This window comes from Chenopodium album, chromosome 6 (assembly GCF_948465745.1).
Source record: "Chenopodium album chromosome 6, dcCheAlbu1.1, whole genome shotgun sequence".
NCBI classification, from domain to species: Eukaryota; Viridiplantae; Streptophyta; class Magnoliopsida; order Caryophyllales; family Amaranthaceae; genus Chenopodium; species Chenopodium album.
This window is the reverse complement of record NC_137839.1, coordinates 67,045,853-67,071,286: the sequence shown is the minus strand read 5'-3', so window position 1 is coordinate 67,071,286 and position 25,434 is coordinate 67,045,853. Positions and strand designations below refer to the sequence as shown.

Here is a 25,434-nt window from a genome sequence, read left to right as displayed (position 1 = left end):
TATGAGTTACTTATTCAGGGGTTACTTATATGAGTTACTTCAAAGGTTACTTGTATGAATTACTTATTCAAGGGTTACTTGTCACTTATTCAAGGGTTGCTTGTAAGCCCCATACTAAACCAGTAACACCATACAAGTAACCCTTGAGCAAAACTAGTAACACCCTACAAGTAACCCTTGAGAAAAACTAGTAACACCCTACAAGTAATCCCTAACCAAACCAGTAACACCCAACAAGTAACCCCTGACCAAAACCAGTAACACCCAACAAGTAACCCCTGACCAAAACCAGTAACACCCTACATGTAACCCCTAGCCAAAACCAGTAACACCCTACAAGTAACCCTTGACCAAACCAGTAAAACCCTCACTAAACCAGTAACACCTTACATGTAACCCCTGACCAAACCAGTAACACCCTACAAGTACCCCTGACCAAACTAGTAACACCCTACAATTCTTGAAATATTCGATCTAAGATTCCACGAAGTAAACGGGCTCATATTTCTTTGGTTCTCATCGATTTCACTACTTCAAATGTTGTTGATGATCTTAAGGATAATTAATCACAATTTTTCACAACAATTGGACACCCAATTTCTACAATTTTGGGCTTTAATTGCAGCAATTTGGCAAAGAGGAGAGAGAAAATAGGTGGAGTAGAGATATGGTTGTTGGTGATGTGTGGTTTGGTTTGTAGATGAAGCTAAGAAAAGAGGAGAAAGAAAATGGGTAGAGTAGAGATATGGTTGTTGGTGATGTGTGGTTTGTTTTGTAGATGAAGAAAAGAGGAGAGTGAAAATGGGTGGTATAGAGATATGGTTGTTGGTGATGTGTGGTTTAGCTGGGAAAAGAAGATAAGAAAAGAGGAGATAGAAGAGTTGTGGTATTTTTAAAAAAAATAATAATAAAATTGTGGTTGGCCACACCGTGTGGCCAGCCACATACAAAAATTTGTGTTAGTTGAAACTATAATATGACATACAAGTAACATTTTATATCATTAAAGCAATATACTCCCTTTAATTATCAATAATATCTTTATGTTAATATTTAATCAATAATATCTTTAATTATCAATAAGTATAAATTCTAACAACTGAAATTAATAATCTATTTATTGAGAAGATTCCAACATGTACCCACAAGACTATATTTTTTCTTGTGTATAAATCACAAACATTAGTCAAAGTAGGACAAATGAATAGTGCAAAAAAAAAAAAAAAATGGAGCAAGTATTTAAAATGGAGGGAGTATTCATGTAATACCTAGTATTTTTATGGATTTTATATATTATTTAATTCATTGTAAAATATATTTTTGTGTCAAATTATTTTAATTATGGGATTTAAATAATACAAGATTTAATTTTTAGGTCAATAAGTATTCAATTTGAATGTAGTCCATCTTCATAATAAACCCAATCATTCTATTTTTATATTTGGACTACCTACACAATTTTAATAAAGCCTAAACCTACCCTACACTATAAATACTCATTCAATCTCCAAGTTTTTGCCACCCAAAAGGTCAAATGACCAAGGTAAGCTATTTTCCCTTTTTCTTTCTTTTCCTTTTTCCTTTCTTTTTCTTCTTTTTTTTATTCTTTCTTTTCTCCTTGCTTTTACGTGGATTTTGGGTAGAGGTAGGCAACGTCCCGTGTCGGGCCGTCGCGGGCCGTGTCGTGCCTGCTTCTTGGCGGGTCGTGCCGTGCCATGCCACCATTTGGTATACCCCAGCCCATGGCATGACACGACCCCCGTGCCCGACGTGCCGTGCTATGCCAGGCAGCGGACCACCCATGTTAACGTTTGGCCTTGTCTTTATCTTGGCCCTACGACGACCCATTTCTTATGGTGAGTAGTAGGGACAGTTAAAGAGAATTTTTTCAGGTGATGCAGCATATTCATGTTAAGGTTTGAGTGAATAGTGAATCTTATATTCTAGTTTTATCTTGAATATGTATTTATTATTGATTATTGGTTGATTATTGCTGTTTAATGAGACTATTGCATTAGCTTTAAACATTTACTTCCTCCGTTCTATTAATATTGCAACAATGGACTTTTTGCACTATTCATCACTCTTGTTTGACCATATAATATGAGTTATACGTTAAGCAAAATATAGTCAAGTGGGATCTTGTTGAATTCGTCTCATATAATACTTTAACAATATCAACTTTTTATAATTTTTACTCTCATACAGTTATAGATATTTAGCATATAAAATGTGTTTCGGGATGCATAATTTCCTCCTTATTGCAATATTAACAGAATGGAGGAAGTATTTGATTTTGAAAGGGCCTATAGTTAAGGATGGAAATATCCAACGGATGATTCGACCACCCGGTCCATCCGCTTTATTAAACGGGTGAAAACCCCGGTTTTTATGGATGAGAGGCGGGTGACGGGTGAATCGGTGATGGATCGGGTCGGATTCGGGTGGTAGTTAATCCCATCCGTCACCCATCCATCCATCCATCCATCTGTTTAGTATTATAAATATTCTTATTTTTAAAAAATGAATATAAATATCTTATACATATATAATATTTGCATATTAGAAGTTGTATGATACGATTATATTGTATTTTTTATGTTAATATTTGACATATCACAATTATTTTACAATAATTTTTTTAATATTAAAGGGTTAAAATAGTTTTCTCAAGTTTTTTTTTTATCTAAAATTAATTTTTATTCACCCACCCGTTTACCACCCGGCCCATCCGTTTCACCCGCGGATGGTGGATGGATGGATTTCGGGTGATGTATTATGCGGATGACAGATGGATTTCGGGTGTTGTATTATGCGGATGACGAATGCTGGTGGAGCTCCACCCGATCCGAACTCGATCCATTTCCATCCCTACCTATAGTGGTCAGGTTTGACTTTGTTTGACTTCACTCTTGTTTGGTGGACCGTTGGACTTTGAATTTGTTTTGAAAGGTTTTTAAATGTCTTCTGCCGTGTAACTTTGATAAATGTCTTAGCCATTATCACATTGGCGGTAATGCCTTGGTTATTTCCTATGTTTTTTTTTAAAAGGGTAAAAACATGTATTTCAAAAAGGGGAAATTTCCAGGGTGTTACAATTCATTATGTTTAATAGCTTATAGAATATATAGAGGGTCATGTCCCTATGAGCCCGTATACCATAATGTGCTTCCGCAGTTCAACACACCTAAGTTTAACTCAGACGCTGCTCACCTCTTGCATTTTGACAATAATGAGGAAACTGAGTACGTAAAATAAAATTTGCCAATCACCATAATTGAATGGGAGAGAAAGTAATTGAAAGATACACATGACATTCTTAGATGTCGTTTGATTGCTATGGGAAACTTCCCATAGGAATTAGTATTTCATGGGAATTAAACTCCTACATCAAATTCATGGAAATTTCATAAAGTTGTCTAATTGACATTAAGAAAGTTGCAAATTATGGGAATTTTGACTTACCAAGGGGGATTGGTAAAGACTACAAATACAATTGTTGTATGTGGTCCTTTCATACAATTTCATACAACTTTAAGTTGTCATGTTTTTATTGTCTATGAGCCCAAGTTCCATTTAATTCAATTTATATTTGACTCTTAATTTTTTTCCCTCTTTTATTGATGTGTCAAAATTCTAATGGTGTTATATGTAGGGACAACATACAATGGTTGTATATGTATCAGCTCTCGGGTTGGGTAATTAACTTTCCATGTTTGAGAGAAGTCACAATTCCCATGAATTTGCAATTTACTCGTTTACAGTACACTTTTTATTGTCAACCAAATATCTCACTCATTTTCAAAATCTCATGATTTTCCATTTCCCCCATTTTCTTTGTGTAACCAAACAACCCCTTACTATTTTTTTTGTTGTTGTTCTATTTACTTGCAAGTTACCGAGCAATAATGAGTCACCGTTCATAAACTTTTTGATCAAATTTAGTTCGAGCCCTTAATAAACCCAACCAGGCGAGCAAGGTTGAACTTGAAGAATGACTTCTTCTTCTTCTTCTTCTTCTTTTTTATGGCTTCTTCTAAAATATAACATCTTATAATTAATTATATCACAGATTTAATCAATAATTTCCTTAATATAAAAAAATTCCATCTGAAACAATACAATTTGTGAATTAGTTCAACATGAAATCCACTAATGCATAGTTGTTTAAGTGAAATATATACTCACTGGTTCTATATATACTTTCGAAAATTATGTGGCCCAAAATTATCAATCATAGGCAGACGAACAAACAAATAAATTAAACACACTAAAATAACTATCATTTCTAGGATGATAATAAGATTTGTTTATTAAAAATAAGGAAATTTTCACTTTTGCTACCAGCAAAACACACGTACTTCACTTTTGCTACAGGGAAAAGTTTTAATTTTATTTTACTACCATACAAAAACAAGTTTGTTAAAAATTGCTACCACTTAACGAAATCCGTTAGAGTTCCGTAAGTTTATTCAAAAAATTAAAAAAAAAAAATTTTTAAAGAAGAAAAACCCAGCCACCACCTTCAACTGCCAGTCCCCTCCCGTCAGCCACCCTCCCCATGCCGGAGGCCGACGCCCAAAGCGTTTCTTGGCGCCGGCGAATCCACTCCCCCTCCTCCTCGTACGCAGCCCACCCCCTTCCCTTATCCCCTTCTCACTGCCCCAACACCTACCCCAAAACTGGAAAACAACCCCCTCCCCATCCCCCCACCGGAATCGACCCCCCTCCCATTCCCCCACCCTGAATCGATCCCCCCTCCCTTTCCCCACCCAAAACCGCCACCCCTAACCCTTAAACACCAACCCAAAACCACCACCCCTAACCCTTAAACACCAGCCCGAAACCACCCTAAACGGGATTTAGGGTTTCGTTTATGGTGGTGTAGCAAAAGTGAAGTAGGAGTGTTTTAGTGCTAGTAAAAGTGAAATTTTCCTTAGCATAATTAAAAGTTTTCGGGGGTTATTACCAGTAAAAAAAACACTAGTAAAAGTCCTTGCAAAGAAAATTCACAACAAAAAAGGAGAGAAAAGGCCGAAGAGTGAAGAAAATCTTCAAAAGAAGTGAAAAAACTTAGTAATGAATATTTGGTGTTCGGTTTGAATTTTGACTCAAAATTAAGGGTGAAAGAGAAGTGAGAAAAGGAATTGTGTTCGACAGTTTTAGAATTTAAAATGAGGAGATCCTGAGAGAGGTTAAAGGTTGTGGGAGAGGACATATTTTTCTTTTTAGGTTTAAATATACAAAAGGGTATAATCATAAAGACTTTTGAAGAGATTTAGGTTATGCGCCAAAATTTGGTTTTATATTCGATTTTCGGTTTTCTACTATCCAAAACCAAATCCATATTTAAATTTTCACCATTACTTTCTAGGGAGAAACAAGAGAACCAGATAAAACCCCTACTAAATTGTTGAAAGTGTGTTCACATAAAAAAAAAAAAACAAGAAAAAAAAAAATAATAAGAGGAAGGAAGAACTTGCTTCTTTGATAAGAGTATTGAATGTTTGAAAAGAGGACCAGTCAACCCCGAATCTTCCACTTCACATTCACTAAAAACGCGTTTGAGTAACCCCGCCAGCCAACCCATTATTATTACAGTCAAAACCTCACAACAACAACAACATCAACTCTTCATTCCATTACTTTGTACATTCAAAAAGTCCAACCTACCCCACCTCTTCTTTCAATTTTAATCCCTAGAAAACCCTTGATTTCTTGCAAATATTTTTTTTTTTTTTGATTTGGGTTTTTTTAATCTATTAAAAAACCTTGTTCTTGCTGCTTTTTTCAACTTATCTGAGCTCAATCCTGTTCAAAAATGGCAAAATCTGATGCATTAATCACTACATTAAGCAATGCAATCCAAGCAGTTGGAAGAGGATTTGATGTTACTTCAGATATTCGATTGTTATACTGTAAAGGGGCACCTGGGTCTCGATTAATTCATATTGATGAAGATCATAAAAGGGATATTTTGATCTCTGATGATGTTGTTCTTCCTAATGTTTCTGTTGATATTGAGTATTCTCCTGGGAAAAAGGCTTGGGAAGCTACTCCTGTTTGTAACTTTCATGAGGTGACAATTTTTACTTTTTTTTTTTTAATTATATGTTTATTTTCTAAGTTGGTTTTGCTTTTTGTGTCGGAATTATTATCTGGGTATTTCTTAGAATTTTGATTGATGCTGTATTGCTGTGTGTGTGTATATATGTATATATGTTGAGGTTTTTTGGCTTGTTTGTGTTTATGTTGTCATTGCTTAGGGTTCCTTATTGTTTGAATTTCTCATTTGTATATTAGGAGATATGGTTTTAGAACTATTATTGTGTAATTGGACCAATTACCGAGGAGATAAAATATGGTTAGAGACTTGGTGTCAATTCCCGTCTACGTCAGTGTCTTTTGTGGCTCTCTCTACCCCAAAACAAGTGAATATAAGATAGATTTTGTATATGCTCATGGACTGTTATAATATTGTGAGTTTTGGTTTATGGGTGGTTGACTAAGGAAGGTTCACTTCAAACCCCACCATACTGTGAAATGAGCAAGTTGGAAGTGTAGTATTATAGACTAGAGATGTCATTTTAGTCTTTATGATACAAATCAATTTTCGATGTACTTTGACAGATGGATGGCTTGGACATTACACAGGCCTTGAAACATCTCTTAAGCAGAAATCATTATCTATCTGCCACTACAGGGCCATTGTGTTCCAGATTCTGTCAAAGTAAACAATTATGTTTGTAGCGATTGAAATTGAAACAGTTCTCTCTGTTATGTGATTTCTGTCCAACGCTGTTCAACTTGGACCAGTGTTTTGTAGTCCGTAACTGATGGACATCAGTCAATGCCTTATTGGGTATTATGCAGCCTTAATGCCTTGCCTTGGACCTACGAGCTCTGAAATGTTAAGAAAGGGTCATCCTGTCTGCAAAGATTGTCACATCTTAACTGGGTTTTGAATTTAGTATCTTTAGTAACCGTGTCCATCACTACTAAGGTACTATTTGCCAAGCACAAACATATAGGGTGAAAAGGGATCATCCTATCTCCTCCCGTTTGTGCTTGAAAAGACAATGTGGAGTCACCATTGAGCATAATTTGCTTTCTTTAAACTGAACGCGAGCCCAGAATCAGCAATCTTTGGTTTGAATACTCCCATTCAAATATATCATAAGCTTTCTTCAATTCCACTTCAGTTGTGGTCTTAGAGTTATGTTCTTCCTTCCATAGAACTTCATAGATTCTAGTGCCAGTAGAGCATTATGATCAATAGCTGCTTGGAGAAGTCTGAATCAGTAATTTGCCACATAAGCAACTGAGCTCTGATGTTATCGAGAAGGATCACCCTGTCAAAAGAATTTGTCATATTGTAGGTAGAAATGTGACATTGACTTCTTCAAGCATTAACTCAGTTCTGAGTTCTGACAAGACAACTGCAAAGAAGTCTGGATTGATCATCTCACAAGATTTCTTCATTTAGAAACAAAACCAACCACACGGGCTACTTATCAGAATTGATGGTTCATACTGTCTTCTTTGATTCCATAATGGCAAAATCTGCATAGATGTCCATGTACTTCTGGCTTGGAAGCATTGGCCTATAGCTTGCAAGCCCCGGTTCAATAGCAGTGACGGACCGAATATACTATCTTTAACACTCCGAAAAGATCCTAACTCCTCCCACCAAAGCAGGATTAGTCAAAATCTTAAAACTCTGTATATTGTTTTATTTAACCAGTACACTATTTAGCTTTAAAATCAGCTATTATTTAATGTGACTCCATTATGGAAAAGGTGTTTTCAACTCCTTTGGTTTTTGCAATTTTCTAATCCATCCCTGCTATGATCCGGAAAACTAATGTGCAACAGATCCTATTTGGCTTTTATATTTTAATTATATTAAACACCAACAAGTCCAATCTCAATTTAGTTTATACTGAGCGAGCTCTACTTTCATACTTTTCAGCTATGTTACTTGGACTCGGATGAAGTGTCAAATTAGACACAGGTGTCCAAGCATCGGACTCGCCCATTTTCTTGAAAAAAGTTGTGTTTTTAGTTAAAAATGAAGTGTCCAAGTGTCGGTGTCAGTGTCTGACACGAGTCGTGTCGACACGGACACGTGAGGTAAATGAAAGAGTCCGAGTAACATAGCTTTTCAGTTTTTGCAAAAGTAGGAGATCCTACTTAATCAATGTTTTAATTTTGTAACAAAGATTCAGAAGTGACATCTTCAGCCCAACAATTGAAATACCCCCCCCCCCCCCCCCCCCCCCCCCCCCCCCCCCCCAAAAGCATTCTCCTTATTTACTACATGAATTACTAGAGTGCTATGATCAGATGTACCTGGCTCTTAAACTTCAACTTCAGCTGAGAGTTGTGTTATGTGCCACATTGAATTGCCAATAAGCCATCCTTGTTTTAACCCTTTTCAGCAACTTAATCTTTTTGGAATTGTTTTAAGTAAATATAGATTTTTTCAATGTGAGTTTTAAAACATTGATACATGCACCCCGCTCTTATGTCTGTGTTCAGTGAAAATGCTGTAGCTAGGACTATTGCTAGATCGATTAATGAAGTATTGTTACTCAAGGAGATATTTTACTAGTGTAATTGATCTCCAGTATTAGTATTTGGTCTTCTTGAAATTTCAAAGGTCCATACAATATATAATTTTTACATCTTTATATTGAAATTCTTATGCTGATCAGTTTTTTCTTGAGACATTTCTGTTTTTTATTAGTTGTCATGGCCTAAGTGGAGCTGAATTATTTAAGTATTTGTACTTTATTATTTGACATTGGTCTTATTTGGACATATATATTGGATTACGGAAAATTCATATATGGCTGAATGTTTAATTGTAATAAAAACTTGTTTTCATTCAGATGTCAGAGCATTTCAATAAGAAGTCAGGATTGACTGGAAGTATACCCCTTGGAAGCTTTAATGCCATGTTTAATTTTAGTGGTAACTGGCAAGCTGATGCAGCAGCTACTAAATCCCTTGCAATGCTGGGCTATTTCATACCCTTGTACAAACTTCAATTGAAATCGCAATTAGCTTTGAAGGATGAAATTAAAGCTGCAGTTCCTTACACCTGGGATCCTCCTGCTCTGGCAAGGCAAGTAAAATTAGTTAATCCTTCTGTCCCATATTACTTTGAACACATATCAGTGATATCACATTAACTATTGGAGATAAGCTGTTTGGTGGTATGTTCTTTAAATAGAAAAATATATGTGATGGGAGTTAGTGCTTTAGTGGGGTATTTGTATGATTATTTTAATTTAACTTAGGTAATAAACAATTGATAATTGGTAGGACCCTACCAAAAAAAATGAAGTGTTTCAATCTGTCTAAACACAAATGAAAGTGATAATTAGGGATGACAATGGGTTGGATTCGGATCGGGTTATGGAAAATCTAACTTCGACCCTACAAGCTGTTAGAATTTTAACCCTCCTCCTCCTCCTTTGACTTTGTCATTCGACTCTGATCCGACTAAAAATTCCAGCATCCGACTCCAACTCTGACTCCAACCCGACCAACTTTGACTCCAACTCTCACACTTATTTTGATCTAATAATCAATAGCAGCCAAATACCTAATCAATGTCAAAAACCTGTAAATCCATTCATTGAATAATAGTACATATATAAGTCAGATTTAGATCAGATATGTTACAAGAATCCGATTCTGACCCTCCTTTGACTTGGAGTTGAATTCAGTAATACAGAGTCGGATTCGAATTATTATTTCTTGGATTTGGCTCGGATCTTTTTCTTCAGATAAGATCAAACCATAGTCTGGACTAGATTGTCATCCCTAGTGAAAAGTGTTCAAACCTTGGGGGTATCATATTCTATAATTTCGTTTCGTACTTTCTAGATTCCTATTTTGATTCATTCTCATTTTTCTGCGGTATATTCTCTTTTTTCTCATCTTTATCTACTTAAGTTTCTGTGGTACATGCTCTCTTTCTCTCATTTTTCTGCGGTACCTGATGTTTACTTTCATTGTGGAGTATGTGTACCTTTTTAATAACTCTTCCTAAGCTACTCACTTTGTTTTTGGCTGTTTTTTTTTTTTATTTTTTATTTTTATAAACCTTTTCTTGTTAGAATTAGAGTACATCAGAATATTCACTGGATCAAATCTTACTTCCAATTGCTTATTACCATGTATCTTTAATTTAGTATTTGTAAAAGTTATGAAGATTTTATGTCTGAAATTACGTGTTGAGAGGAATCTAATAGGATTCCACTTGATAATGTTTTTTCTTATACATAAACGTACAATTAAGGTCAAAGTTATGTAACACAATCACATCATACTATCAAAAGGGGACGGAGGGAGTATGTCAGTAAAAAAATTATGGTCAAAGTGAGACCTGTAAATAGTCAAAAGTCAACATATCGTCAAGCCTGAGTAGACTATTAGAGGTAGTAGCTGTCCCACTTGGTTTTTCATGGTCTTCAATGCACACCATTCTAGTATTAAGTTATGTGTTTAAAGTAATTACCAGTAGTTGATATTATGTAATAATCATCATAATATTTTTGTAGTTATAAGGAAAGGAGTTACATTCATGGTTTACAATCTTTGATTTAATTAATTAAAGCTCATTTGTACTGTTGATTGTGATTATGATTGTGCTGGTGAAGCTATTTGTTTTAGTATGTTATTTCTCTTTTGCCTACCTTATTCAACTAAGAAGTTGTGTCTATTCTTATTGTCTTTCACAAAAAATTGGTTAATCGAATGGCCATTTTTCCCTCCTTTCTAGTAAGGCCTTGTCTTCACGTTACTAAAAATAATATTCAATAAAAGTAACTTTGATTTCCCTACCTTATAAAAAGTGGGAAAATACTCTTATGAATAGTGTCAAGACTATTATACCCTTTAAAAAGTTAATTGACATATTTACCCCCAATTAAAATTAATTTTGATGCATTTAAGTATTTAACCTTTTGTAGTTTTGTCCTCTAATTCTTTTGTTTATCTTTCTTCTTATGATTCCACAAAAAAGGCCAAAAATCCTCATTTCTCAATTTCGTCTTTTCTCACGAACTCCTTTTCTGGTTGCTGGAAAATACTGGAAAATACTGCTAACATGTTAGTTTCCATTCCCCCGGTCACCATCCACCACCGCGATAATTCTATGAGGATGATGACCCTGCTGGTTGTTTTTTTATACTAAAGGAAATGTAAAGTTTGTGCAATCTATTTGTTTATGTTATACGAAGAGGTGAATAAGCATACTATTCGGAGACACCCGTATCCGGTTAGAGTTGGGGACAGCTCAAGATTGGTGGAGTTGACGGATGAATGCAATAATGGTACCTTCGTGGTGGTGGAGTGTAAAGTGTAATGCTTGGATACTATTAAAATGATAAACCAAAAAAAAAAAAAAGTAATACGTAGTACTTTTGATGTAATCTCTTTTAGTTGTGTTTATAGGGAGTCAAACAAAGCAACTCATTTGATGAGTTTTCTACGGAATGTAGCAATTATGTCTTACATATGAGGTACTATAGTCTTATGCTTTTGATTAAGAGATTGTTTGAAGATGTATTTTGCTTTAGTTACTGTGTCATTGGCTCGATTTTTATCCTAGGAAAATCTTATACTTTATGATTATAGGAAATAGTTAAGACGTACTCATACATCATCAGTTTAATACTTGTTGTTCATAAATGCTATCTCCTCCATTATATGGTCCAAAGACTATCTAAATGCAGGGAAATATACTAATTCACATGGCCTTTGTGCCAGGGTATTCAATGAGGGTTTTGTTTTTTCCATAACACTCCTATTGTAGCTATAGAATGATGCAATAGCTTTGATTGCATTTTTATATAGTAATGCGTACATTGGTGAGTTATAATATTTATGATCATTTTCAAAATAAATAATCATAACACTAAACATGTTTCTATAATTAAATAAATTAAGATATAATCTCTAATTGATCGACCTAAGACAAGTATAATTCAACAACTCAAAGTACGTCAATTTTGAGGTTCGAATTTATAACTCCCCTACGATGGCTAGCTGTATCGCGCGCATTGCGCGCGTAGGCTTCCCTAGTGTAAATAAAATTGAAATTCAGCATAAATAATATGATCTTAGTAAAAATAATATCAGCTCAACAATAATCAGGTGAAGAGAGTAGATGCCTAATAACTTTTCAAAACAATCACAAATTCACAACTCACAAGGTATATTGAGTTTATTTTCTTCCTTTGAGATTTTTAGATGATAGCATTATCCTATTTTTATTGTTGATTGACCATAGCACCTATAAGAAAAAGTTCAGAATTATTGTTGGGCATGCTTGATGCTTGAATTCTGTGTATGCCCTAGTAATTTAAGTTATTTTCCTCAAGAAAGTTTGATATTTCCTGGATCTATGCATAATGTTACTGTCACCTAATTCTGATTGTAGTGCACTTTACTTATTGGTTTTTGCAAATAAAAATATAGTAACAATTTACAATCATAAATTCAAAAGTGCTTTTGTATGTATTTTATAAAAACCTGAAATGGATAATTCTGTTATTTTTTTCAATGTCCTATCCTAGGAAGTCGATTAGTCTCCCATGAGGGGCGGACCTTTAAAGGGGCGGGCAAGGGCTTGGCCCCCCCTTAAAATTTGGCCCAAAGTTTTTATATTTTACATCTAGTAAAAAGCCCAAAAATTACCTAAAAAAGTTGGACCAAGCGTCCAAGCTTACTTGGAGTATTCAGTTTGTCTCTTTTGCACAAATCCCAAACTCCAAAGCAAATGAACACACGCGTGAAATCACTAATCACTACTAGTTAGCTGTAAATTAGACTACACAATTACAATATTACCCTTTTAATTTTCTTTTTTGTAAATCTATGATTCTATCTATAGATAATTTTTATCGAAATTATTATTTCCTCTTCAATTTTTTTGGTAAGTCTTGGCTAATGAATTTAGCTATAATCTGACTTGTATTTATTATTCATAGTAAATAATAAGGAGTACCTTCATCCACGCTTTTGAAATTATGAGTTATGGAAGTAATGTCTAAGGTTAATTACTTATTGAAATAGGATTATATAAATGATTATTTTATTTTTATGGTATTTGTATAATAACTAATAATACTTCCTCCGTTTATTTTTAGTTGACACCGTTTGACTTTTACACTATTCACACACTACACTTTGACTCGCTTTTTTGATTTATAGATACGATAAAATATAGTCATGTAGGATTTTGTTTGAATCCCCTCGATGTATATTTTATTAATATCCAATTTTTATAATTTTAAAATGTTGATAATTAGAGTTATTAAGCATTTAAAACATGCGTTGGCAAGCGTGATAATAGAAAGGTGTCAACTAAAAAAAACAGAGGGAGTATTAGGGTAATATATATATATATATATATCGTATAATTAATAATATTATTGCAATTTGGCCCCCCTAAGAAAAATTGTCAAGAGCTGAAATCACAAAATAATGATGGCTATTACCAGTTTTACGGTTTTACCACCTCCGTTTCAATTTATATGCAACGATTATACATTTTCTACTCACACTTTATGTAAAATCATTGCAAATAATTTGAAACAGCGGTAGTGTTCCTTTTTTTGAACATCAAAAGAAAGATGCAAAGTAGGGGGACCAAAAGTCCATAAAATGAGGGAAAAGAACATATAAAATTAAAATCAGGAAAGGTCCAATAGATTAAATAAGACTCGGGTCTAAGTCAAATTGGATGTTTCGGTAAAAGTTATGCAAGATATTACATGTTCATGTTGTTCAACCGTTCATGTTCTTAATATAACATAGATGATGTTCTATATATGGTATCCAATGCTAACATTTACGCTCTTTTAAAGGATAGTGAATGGTATTAAAATAACAAGAAGTATCATCAGTCTGCATGGTTTTCATGGAGTATCATCAGGAATAAGTGACAACTTATTAGGTTCTCAATCTTTGCTCTTTTTAAGGATAGTGAATGGTATTAAAGTCACAAGAAATATCATCAGTCTGCTTGGTTTTCATGGAGTATCATCAGCAATAAGTGACAACTTAGTTTCTCAATCTTCACTCTAAGGATAGTGAATGGTATTAAAGTAACAAGAAGTATCGGAGTCTACATGGTTTTCATGGAGTATCATTAGGAATAAGTGACAACTTATTAGGCTCTCAATCTTCTCATAAGAAACTAATTTCTATAACGATGCCTGATAGATTTATTGTTTGTTCCATAGGCATGACCATCTGCAATACTCTAGTCATATAGTGTTTTTGTTGTTTTAGCAACTTAAGGTAGACACACACACACACACACACACAGAATCACCCTTGTAATCTTGTCTTTGTGATTTAATTAATGTTAAAAATGTTTGGTATTGAATTGGTACGGCAAATGTTTATATTCTGCTGATATCCCTTGTTTTTTTGCTAAAAACTTGGGAATGAGGTTTCTGAATTCTGATTGATGGCTCATTTGAATTTTCTTTTTTCTTTTTCAGTTTTATTGAAAATTTTGGTACCCATGTTGTTAAATCTACAACCATTGGTGGGCGGGATGTAGTTTATGTCCGACAAGACCAATCATCACTTTTGTCGGCATCAGATATTGAGAATTATATGAAAGACATTGGGGATCAGAGATTTACAGACTTGAGAGGCCAGCCTAATGCTCCCCCTCTGAAATACAAGGACAAGGCTAGTATTGCTGCTTACCTGCTTTGCTCAAACAAAAATAATTTTTAAACTTTTTATTCTTGATTGGTTAAAAAAAAAAAAAAAGATATAGTAGGTGCAGTTTTTTTTCTGGGTGTGTTTCTTGTGAGGAGTGTCTCTCTCTCTCTTTCTTAAATTTCAATGGAAGAGAGGAGGAAGGAGTTCTTATTTTCCTCCTTGTGCCTCTAAGTTACTTACTAAACTGAAGTGGGCAGAGTATCAGAATGTGATAAATCAATATAATCTTGCAGGATGTTACTGTTATTTTTAGAAGAAGAGGAGGCGACGATCTTGAACAGAGTTCCATCAAGTGGGCAGAGACTGTCTACTTATCACCGGATGTAATTGACATGACTTTTGAACCTATAGTCTCTCTTCTTGAAGGAGTACCTGGTCTTAAACATTTAGCCCATGCTATTGAGCTCTATTTGGAGTGTAAGGTTCTCTTTACAAGTCACATCTACTTGATTTTCCATTTTTTTCAGTATTTCTTTCCTTCTAGTATTATGTAGTTTTCATTCTTTAAGTTTTATAGGACTACCACACTTTGCTTAAAGCATTCTTCATTACAATAAATTGTTGTCATATGCAACAGTCATCAGTAACTCAGCATACTAATAAAGACTTGTATGTTTTTTCCAGCACCGTGGATCCATAATTCCATACTGTAACAACAAAGAATTAGCTGGGCATTTCGTATAGAGATTAGAGAATGTTATTTTTATGTTCCTATGATCTGCAATCATGTCTGTTAGGAGAAAAATAGGATCCCATCTGAAATAATCACTGCCTCTGTCCCGTACTAATATTTGTCCTTTTAATTTGAGATGCCACAGCTGATGTTCCTAGATATTTGTATGTATCATTCATCAATAATTCATTAGATATCTAATTTGCTACACAAGGTTACTTTTTCTAGAACAATATTTCCAGCATAAAATTTCTTATCCTGTTAATTTAGCTTTTTTTTAGTCAATATGAAATATAATTTTGAGGCGGAGGGTGTAACATACGTACCATACATAATTAACTTTTAACTACAACTTTTTGTATCTGAGATTCCAATAATCTGTACTTAGCTGCATATGTAAACTAGTTTTCCTGTGTTACCTTGTAGCTCTAGAGCATCCAATTTCACATTCCGGTAGAAGAGAATTTAGATAACGGGATAACCCTCAATATTTACCGTCACTGTTAAAAAATGTAAAATAAAGTTCACTTTGACGTATGCAAGTTTTTTTATCTCAGAAAAGTTGTCAATCATATACGAAGTAGCAATTATCGCCCCTATGTGCATTCTTTGTTGTATCACTATTCTTTGTAGAGTAGATGTGTATCTGAGCTACTGTGGGAGAGTAAAAGTTATTCTGCATCTTACATTATTGAATTATATTTTTGATTTTGTCAGACAAGCCACCTCTTGAAGATCTACAGTACTTTTTAGAATTTCAAATACCTCGAGTCTGGGCACCTGAACAAAGCAATCTGCAAAGAAAAGAGCCTGTTTGTCAATCACTTCATTTCAGCTGGATGGGTCCCAAACTTTATATCAGCCCTGAGCAGGTGACTTGTCTATTCTGAGATTCTCATGATATAATGATATATTGATATGTTCTTTGAGTCTCTTGATAGCAGGCTGTCTTGTATAAAAAATGGGTTTTCTTATCAAGATTTAATTTTTGGCTCTGGTGTTTTTTTTTTTTTTTTTTCCCCTTCTAATTTTGTTATTGATGATTAGGAAGAGACCTGATCTATAACTCAAAGAAAGAAATCTGATGTATGAGTGTATGATTCATAGTATGATAACTATGTCTGATATTTATTCTGTTAAATGAATAGCGTGGAGTTGCAATACCTGCAAATGTCTAGCATTATAATTTATAATAACTGCATAGAAAATTACTCCCAAAATATCCAGTCTTCCAGTGAATAATGGCATGAATATTTTAAAACATTCATGTTATGTATGAGATCATACCGTAAGGTCTTTTGTCTTTTGGCGAACCAGATACGGTGACCACTGACATTCACACCCTTCTATTGGACAATTCCAAATAGTTTACTTAAACTTTTGCAATATAAGAATAAGATAGCACTTTTTATTTCAAAATTCTCTCTGACAAACAGTCCATGATGAAATTCAACAGGTAACAGTTGGGCGTAAACCAGTAACTGGTCTGAGGCTTAGCCTTGAAGGTGCCAAGCAAAATCGGCTTGCTATCCATCTCCAGCACCTAGTTTCACTCCCGAAAATCCTCCAACCCCACTGGGATTCCCACATGGCTATTGGTGCACAAAAATGGCAAGGACCTGAGGAACAAGATAGCCGTTGGTTTGAACCTATTAAATGGAAGCACTTCTCTCATGTCAGCACTGCTCCTATAGAATATAAAGAGACTTGCATTGTCGATCTTTCTGGTGTACATATTGTAACAGGAGCCCAACTTGGAGTTTGGGATTTTGGTGCTAAAAGCGTGCTGTATCTCAAACTCCTGTTTTCAAAGGTACCTGGTTGCACCATAAGACGATCTGTATGGGACCATACCCCTTTAAATTTTACTGCTTTGCATAAAGCAGATGGTACTTTATCTAATGAACAAACTCCAGAAGATAAGAGATTAGACAGCGGCAGTGCTGCAGCAAAGCTTGCAAAACTAGTAGACTCGACAGAGATGTTAAAAGGGCCACAAGATTCACCTGGTCACTGGTTAGTAACCGGTGCCAAGCTTGGCGTGGATAAAGGGAAAATTGTTTTGAGGGCCAAATATTCCCTTTTGAATTATTGATCATTTGTGGTGTTGGTTGTTTATTTCTTAGTCAAATTGAAGCTCCATCATTTTTTGTAGTCTTAGTCAACTGGATCTGATTGATTGTATATTCATGTAATAAGTGATGTGTTCTCAATTGTCAAGCTTTATTTGTATTTCTTTTGTTTTATTAGGGTTTACAAATTAGAAGTAGTGATGTTGCTACTCTAGAGCCTCTTTTCTTTTGGTTCAGGGTATTCCTTGGAAAAAGAGGACTTGGTTGTTAAGTGCCTGTTGGTGCTGCAAATAATGTATAGGTTTCCGCTGAATGTTGAAACATTTAGCAATTCGGGTAATTGGGGCGTGTTCTTGATTAATTTTACATTGATGTCAGGCTCACAGAAGGAAAGAACTAAAATGTTGATGAGGCCTGTAATGTTGTTTATTTCACTCTAGGTGAAACATATGAACGTGGTAGCCATTTTAGCTATAGATTTTGTGGGCGTGATGCGTAAGCTTTATTTAGCCTATCGAGCTGGTATATAAGATATGAGTTCAAATCTCGTGTACATGATTCTTACTATAAGGTATTTGCGGCTGGGGTCAAGGAACATCCTGTCTGTCATTGGCCCTCAAGTTTCTCTTCAATCCATCAATTAACCATCCCAGATTTCTAAACTCAGTAAATTTGAGTACTTCATTGGCATCTGGAATGGATGAGGCTATAAATGAGAAAATAAAGCCAACTAACATAAAATGAATAATTTGGCTACATAATGAGAGTTAGGAACTAAACTCCCGAGCATGTTAGTTCATTTGATTGACCTTGACTCAAGAAATTTATATTTATATTTATATTTATTTATTATATGTAGTAGTAAAGTCTAGCTAATGCAATAGGATCGTGTAAGCCCAAAGGTAAGTAAGCCTAATGTCACGTTGGTGACTAGTGAGCAGTGACTACTCCCTTCGTTTTTTAATACTTACTCCACTTTTATTTTAGAATTTTTTTGGAAAATAACACCACAAATTTTACAAAAAATGGATTATAACACCACATAATCTCAAACTTTGATTATAACACCACAAAAAAAAAAAAAAATCCAAAAATTGGATCTCACCACCTTCTAACTGAATTTTGGATGAAATCCGTTAGTGGGACCCAAGATAGACAAGTGGCAATAAGACATTGGTTTAAAAAATAAAGGTAAAAAAAATTTAAAAAAAAAAAAGAAAAACACCCTATAACCCTAACCCAGCCACTAGCCTACCACCGGCGGCCGCGACTCCACGACCGGAGACTCCTACTGACGTCGGCAACCCTTCCTTCACCGGCGAAATCACCACCCATCATCCCCACCCATCACAGCCCCCCTCCCCTCGCGCAAATCCCACCAATCAATCCGTGCAAATCCTTACCACGAACCACCAAAAACCACCCATGTCGTCGCCTCACCGCAAAATCGATCCGGCTGGGGCTTCGAAAGTGGTTTTTGACCGGTTTGAAGGTGAAGCAGAAGTACAGGGATGGTTTTTCAGGGAGGAAGCGAAGTAGCTGGGAGGTTTCGGCTGGGTTGGGTTAGGTTTCGGCTGATTGTGGTTCGGCGACGGTGTGGGCTGGGCTTTCGGCTAGTTTAGGTTGGGGTTTCGATGGTGTGGTGACGGTATTAGAGGTTTTGGGGCAGGGTATGGTGACGACGGTGGTTCAGAGACGGTCTCGGAGCTTCGGGGGTTAGGTTTGGGTGACGGTGGTGGGAACCCACCGGCGGTGGTGGCTGGTTTAGCATTTTAGGATTTTTTTTTTTAAAAAAAAAAATTAATTTTATTTAATCCAATAGATGAGTGACATGTGTCCAAAGTGAGCCCCACTAACGGATTCTTGGATGGAATCCGTTAGTAGGCCTGTACAAAACTATCTGAGAATCCGAAAATCCGATAATCCGATCCGCAACCGATCCGAATTTTTGGATATCCGATCCGAGTTTTCATTTCGGATCGGATATCCGATCCGAAAAGGCGGATATCGGATGCGGATTTGGATATTAATTTTCAGAATTTCGGATATCCAATATCCGAAAGATATCCGAAATATAAAGCCTAAAATAATATAATTTTTAAATTATTCATATAAAACTAACCCTGTATTATTAACTTATTGTAACATTCTTAATATATTTGATGATAATATTAATTGCAAAAGGACTACTATTTTTGTTAAAATATTTTGTACAACTTAGCGATAAAAAAACGGTAAAATTAGTGAAATTTAGAAAGTAATCATAACAATTTTACTTAATATTGGATAATGGATATCCGAAGCATCTGATCCGAAAATTTTGGATATCCGAATTTTTCAAATCGGATTTGGATATCAATTTTTGATATCCGAGTCTTCGGATATCCGACCCGAAATCACATTTCGGATCGGATATCCGATCCGTGAACAGGCCTATCCGTTAGTAGGTGGTGAAATCAATTTTTTTGATTTTTATGTGGTGTTATAATACAAATTCGAGAAAAGGTGGTGTTATAATCCATTTTTTTCAAAATATGTGGTGTTATTTTCAAAAAAATCCTTTACTTTATTGTCGTTTTTAAATATTTATTTCATTTCCTTATTTGGAAATTTTTTCATTTCTCTCACCAAGTGGACCCAACATAAATCATATTTTATTAGTTTTATATTATCTCTCCTCCAATTCTCTCAACTACTTTTGCTTTGTACAATTTTTTAATCTTCTTCTTACCCTACTATTTCCATATTTTACTAGATTAGTACTCGTGCGATGCACGCTTTAATTAAAATTAAAAAAAAAATTAATAAGAGAGTGTAAAATAATTAACCACAAAATGAGGGTTTTTGAAAAGAGAAAAATCATTATTATGTTTTTGATTAATTGATATTCACACTTTTATTTATTTTTAAGAATTATTTTTTCCAATCTTGAATTTCGAAAGACAAAATTAGGGGAAAAAAAAATAATGATGTCATAAGCAAATTGGAGGGAAATTTTTGAATGATAAAATGACATGTGTACACAGGTGATGTAAGCGGTTTTTTCTTTAGTTATAGTTACAGATTACTTTCTCCAATGTCTCCTAAAACTCCGCGCATGGAAAAATGGAGCAAGTATTAAAAAACGGAGGAAGTACTTTATAGGATCTAGTCATATATCAAGTGCTACTTGCATTACATGTCACTTAAGATTATAAGGTCTTGTTTAATTCAACTTATTTTAGAAAAAATAAAAATAAGTTAAGATATTAGATCATAAAATAATAGATTAAGAGCAGATAAAAAACATATAAGTTCTGATCAGATCATTGTTTATGTACAATTTTTTATCATTAAATCTTTAATTTCATAATGAAAAAAAATTACTCCCTCTATCCCATAAAACTTGATACAGTTTCCATTTTCGTGTGTCTCACAATACTTGACACGTTTTTAAATATGGAATGAGACCATTAATAAAAGAAATATTTTTTCACATTTTCTCTTTTCACACCTATCTCACTTTTCCACTCCAATTAAATTTTTTTATATAATAAATAAATGTTTTAATGGACCCACTTGTAGTTTTCTTAAACTATGTGTCCACCCCAATGTCCCAAGTATTATGGGATGGAGGGAGTATGAAATTGCATATTAATAAAATATACATGATTCCTTCCATCTCATAATACTTGAGACGTTGTGGTAGACACGTAATTTAAGAAAACTACAGATGGGTCCATTTTAAACATTTGTTTACTATATAAGAGATTCTCTTTTGTATTTTTATATTGTAAAAAAAGTACAAGTGCGTGCGGTGAAAGTGGGATAGGTGGTGAGGAAAGAAAAAATGTGGGAAAATATATATTGATTAGTGGTCCCATTCTATATTTAGTAGCATGTCAAGTATTGTGTGGCGGACAAAATTGAAAACCGTGTCAAGTAATATGGAACGGAGGGAGTATTACGCATCTAACAAGACCCCAGTAGATATATTTTTTCCTTATAGATTATCGTACACTTAAGGTTAAAGTTTTTTCAAATCAGATAATCCGATCAGACCTAATCAAATCAAATAAAATTAGATAAGTTCAGATAAGCAAAAATAAGTTAAACTAAACAAGCCTCTTGGTCAAGAGTAACTTTTATATACATCCGATTTACAATAATTTACTGTACATCAGGGGTCACTTTTATCAAATTTAGGATCACTTTTAGATTTTTTTTTTGGGTAACTTTTATCAATAAAGTATAAATACTTTGTAACTTTTATTTATGTCAAGGAAACATTTATTCATATTAGGATAACTTTTGCTGATTTTAAGGTAAATATATGAAGGATGTACAATATTATATTGTATATTCGATTTAGTTAAAAGTTTGTTCTAGGTCAACATCACTACTCATCCATTAGGGCCATTAAAACCCATTTTTTTGGGTTTTCCCATTAAATCATGTAGCAGATGTATGCTCGTTTAAATAATTTCAATTCATAAACGGCAAAAGCTAATAACGCTCCGGGGGCTTTGGATAAGCTAGCTAAAATTAGAAAAATTAAAGGGAAATTCTCTTTGGTAATCACGAACTTTTATTATTTCTCAATGGTAAACTGTGAATTTTTTTTATTATCAATGGTAATCACAAATTAATATTACAAAGCCAATAATAACATTAATGATAATAAAATGATTAACTAGGGTTAATCTTGGTTAAGTAACACTAAATTTACATTAGTATCCTCCAAATGATTTAAAAAAAAACACAAAAAAATCCAAACCCCGGCCACACAGCCAACCGCCAGCCCCCTCCCATTGTCGGCGCTCAGCTCGGCCAGGGTGGAGGTGTCTCAAACCACTCCCTCGCCGGAGACCCCCACCGATACTGCAATCCCACCCGAAACCGTGTTTCCAACCCCTGTTCCCAACCCACCCTCTCTCTCCTCTCATCACACACCGAAACCGATTCTCGAATTACCCCTTTTCAATTTTTTTTTCCTGTTATTCTTATTCCATTTCTGAATTTACTTACAATTAATTTAGAGCTTTATTTAAATAAATTTTATGGGGGATGTTATGTTTTGTGTTTGTGAATTAGAGGTTAATTAAACCAATTCAACAACAACAACAACAGGTCAACGACAGCAATTTAGTATGAATAACTTCTTCAACCCTTGAATTTGAGTGTGGGTGAGGTTGCATTGCATTTCGAAGGGAGAGGGGTATGGATTTCAGTTGTTTTCGAGGGAGGTGGTGGGTTTTTTCTGGGTTTTGATGGGGAAAATGGTACGGTGAGGTAGGGGCGGGGAAGTGAGGTGGATAGCGGCGAGGTGCAAGGAAGGGAGGTGGGAGCGGCGGGGGTGCAGGGATGGGAGTTGGCAGCCGTGCAAGTGGCTGGAAAGGGAGGTGCAGTGGGGAGGGGAAAGAGAAAGGAAAAAAGAACCATGGAGGGGAAAGAGAAAGAAAGAAGAAAGAATTGGTTGGGGGTAAGTGTGTCTTTTTACAGTCCAACTGTTAAACCATGATTAAGAATTAACATGTTGTTTAATTTAAGTTACCATTGACTTAGTAATATTAATTCATGATTACCATTGATAATCAAAAGTTTCAGATTTTATCACTGAGAAAAAATAAAAGTTCCTGATTACCAGAGAGAATTTCCCAAAATTAAATTAAAAATTAACATTAATTACATCGATCAACTCGTAATTTTGTCATGCTTTCCCAAATTGATACTCTCTCCGTCCCCGAAAGAACGACCCTTTTGGGTTGATTTTGCGGTTATTAATAAAGTTAAATAAAAAGAATAAAAGTATATTAGAAAGATAAATTTAATTACATGGGGGTTACAAAAAAGTAAAGAGAGATAGTAATAAAAGTATATGGAAAAACAAACTTTAATATGGGGAAGCTAATTTTGCACAAATATTATTGCAAATTGGTGGGTATTTTAATGCTAATGGGTCATTCTTTTTGGGACTAAAATTAGGACAAATGGGTCGTTCATTCGGGGACGGAGGGAGTACAATTTAAGTAATAATTTAAATGCTTATCCAACGCCCCGGAGGCGTTCGTTAACAAGAACTTTCATAAAGAATTCATTAAATTATGTTTAATTTTTAAAACACTCATTTATTTTCATTGGGAGAGTAAAAGCCTTTTATTTATTTTGAATTTAATTCAATTACTTGCATTTATTAATTATTTAAGGAAAAAGATAAGATCTGCATATAAAAAGCTAAAAATAGAAAGAATTGACAATGAATAAACATTTATTACACCAATTTACTCCTGAATTGTCGATAAATTCACAACTTAATACTAGAAAAGAAAGTATATTAAATGCTTAGGGCTCATATAACATTACCTATTATTTAACTAGTTTTTGAGTTTGGATAGTGTCTTGAATTATCATATAAATAATATATACTAAATATTATTATTATATTCCCTCCGCTCCATAATATATATGGTTCCTATTTTCCTATTTTTGAGACCTAAAATATTGTTTTTGTTTCTATTATTTTTGGATAGTATGTAAAGATCATTATACCCTTTTTTTTTTTTTTTAAATTTATTCATTGTATTTTCTAAATCAATCTTTAATTTTGCACATGCCTGATACTTTTTTCCATTTTCTCACTCTTTTTTTTAAGCACTTACCGATAATAATATTAATAGAGATCAATTCCTACCAAAGTTAAGAGACCTTTGGGGGAAAAGAACCTAGGCAATCATGTTCAATACAACCATTAGAGTCTAACATAGCAACATTGTGGGTTAGAGTATTACCCGTGCGCTTTACATGTGAAATCGAGAAAGCTACAAAACAACGAGTATTACTCATTCTAACTTTTGTTTATAATTGTACTTTTGAATTTTTTTTTAAAAAAATATATTTTATCCACTTTCTCCTCATATTTATTAAATACCGTGAAAAACCACAATTATAAAATATTATGGGACGGAGGGAGTACAAGTCTATACGTAAAGATCGTGATTGAGAATCATTGTTATTAATTTATATTACTTCGTCCTTTCTTATTTTATTGTACCATAGGGGTTGGGTACAAGTATTTTGGTAATGGAATAAAGGATAAGAGAGAAACACTAGTAGAAAAAGGCTTATTTGCGTCGCTCATTTATAGTGTATTTGCGTCGCTTCTATGAGCGACACAACTGCTCGCGACGCAAATGACTTTTTTGATAAACTTATTTTTTGTCATTTGCGTCGCTCCTTTATAAATAAGCGACGCAAATGACTTTTCTGATAAACTTATTTTTTGTCATTTACGTCACTCTTTTTTAAAGGAGCGACGCAAATGACTTTTCTGATTAACTTATTTTTTGTTATTTGCGTCACTCCTTTATAAAAGAGCGACGCAAATGACTTTTCTGATAAACTTATTTTTAGTCATTTGCGTCGCTCCTTTATAAACAAGCGACGCAAATGACTCTTCAGATAAACTTTTTTTGTTATTTGCGTCGCTCCTTTATAAACAAGCGACGCAAATGACTCTTCCAATTAACTTATTTTTTGTTATTTGCGTCACTTGTTTATATAGGAGTGACGCAAATGACTGAGTAGACAATACAAAACTGCTGTATTTGCGTCACTTGTTTGTTTAATGAGTGACGCAAATGAGGTGAATTTTTTTTTTTTTAATTATAATATAATAATTGCCTTGTATATGTTTGTAGTACCTGTTTTCCTAGGTATAAAGTAATATGCTAACGCTAATATAATTGAAATTAAAATGCAATATTATTGAATAATGCAAATGTAAATTTCGGTAGAGTCTCCTTTGTAATTTGGCCTACCCATAAAATTGGGAATGACGGCCTTATATTAACAACCTGTCCAATAATTTACATCTCAATATCATAGACATTATACTCATCATCCCAACACCAATTAACCAAATTACTTCATTTCAAGCCTATAATCCAAAAC

The 25,434-nt window shown here is 34.2% G+C and overlaps 1 protein-coding gene across 1 annotated transcript; it reads left to right on the top strand.

Annotated features, from left to right (window-relative positions):
* Positions 1–5,434: 5,434 nt before the first annotated feature.
* Positions 5,435–17,873, top strand: LOC145636182 (MACPF domain-containing protein CAD1-like). The gene is made up of 6 exons (XM_081687666.1): positions 5,435–6,079; positions 8,895–9,130; positions 14,529–14,724; positions 14,994–15,177; positions 16,151–16,305; positions 16,890–17,873. The coding sequence occupies exons 1-6, from the start codon at positions 5,822–5,824 to the stop codon at positions 17,526–17,528; spliced, it is 1,668 nt and encodes a 555-aa protein (XP_081543792.1). The 5' UTR covers positions 5,435–5,821; the 3' UTR covers positions 17,529–17,873.
* The last annotated feature ends 7,561 nt before the right edge of the window (positions 17,874–25,434 follow it).

Excerpts from the sequence above, each read along its gene's own strand:
- LOC145636182 (XM_081687666.1), top strand. The coding sequence starts at position 5,822 with ATGGCAAAATCTGATGCATTAATCACTACATTAAGCAATGCAATCCAA. Across the intron at positions 14,725-14,993 it reads CTCTGAAATACAAGGACAAG|GATGTTACTGTTATTTTTAG; the intron begins GCTAGTATTGCT and ends ATAATCTTGCAG. Across the intron at positions 15,178-16,150 it reads TATTGAGCTCTATTTGGAGT|ACAAGCCACCTCTTGAAGAT; the intron begins GTAAGGTTCTCT and ends TGATTTTGTCAG.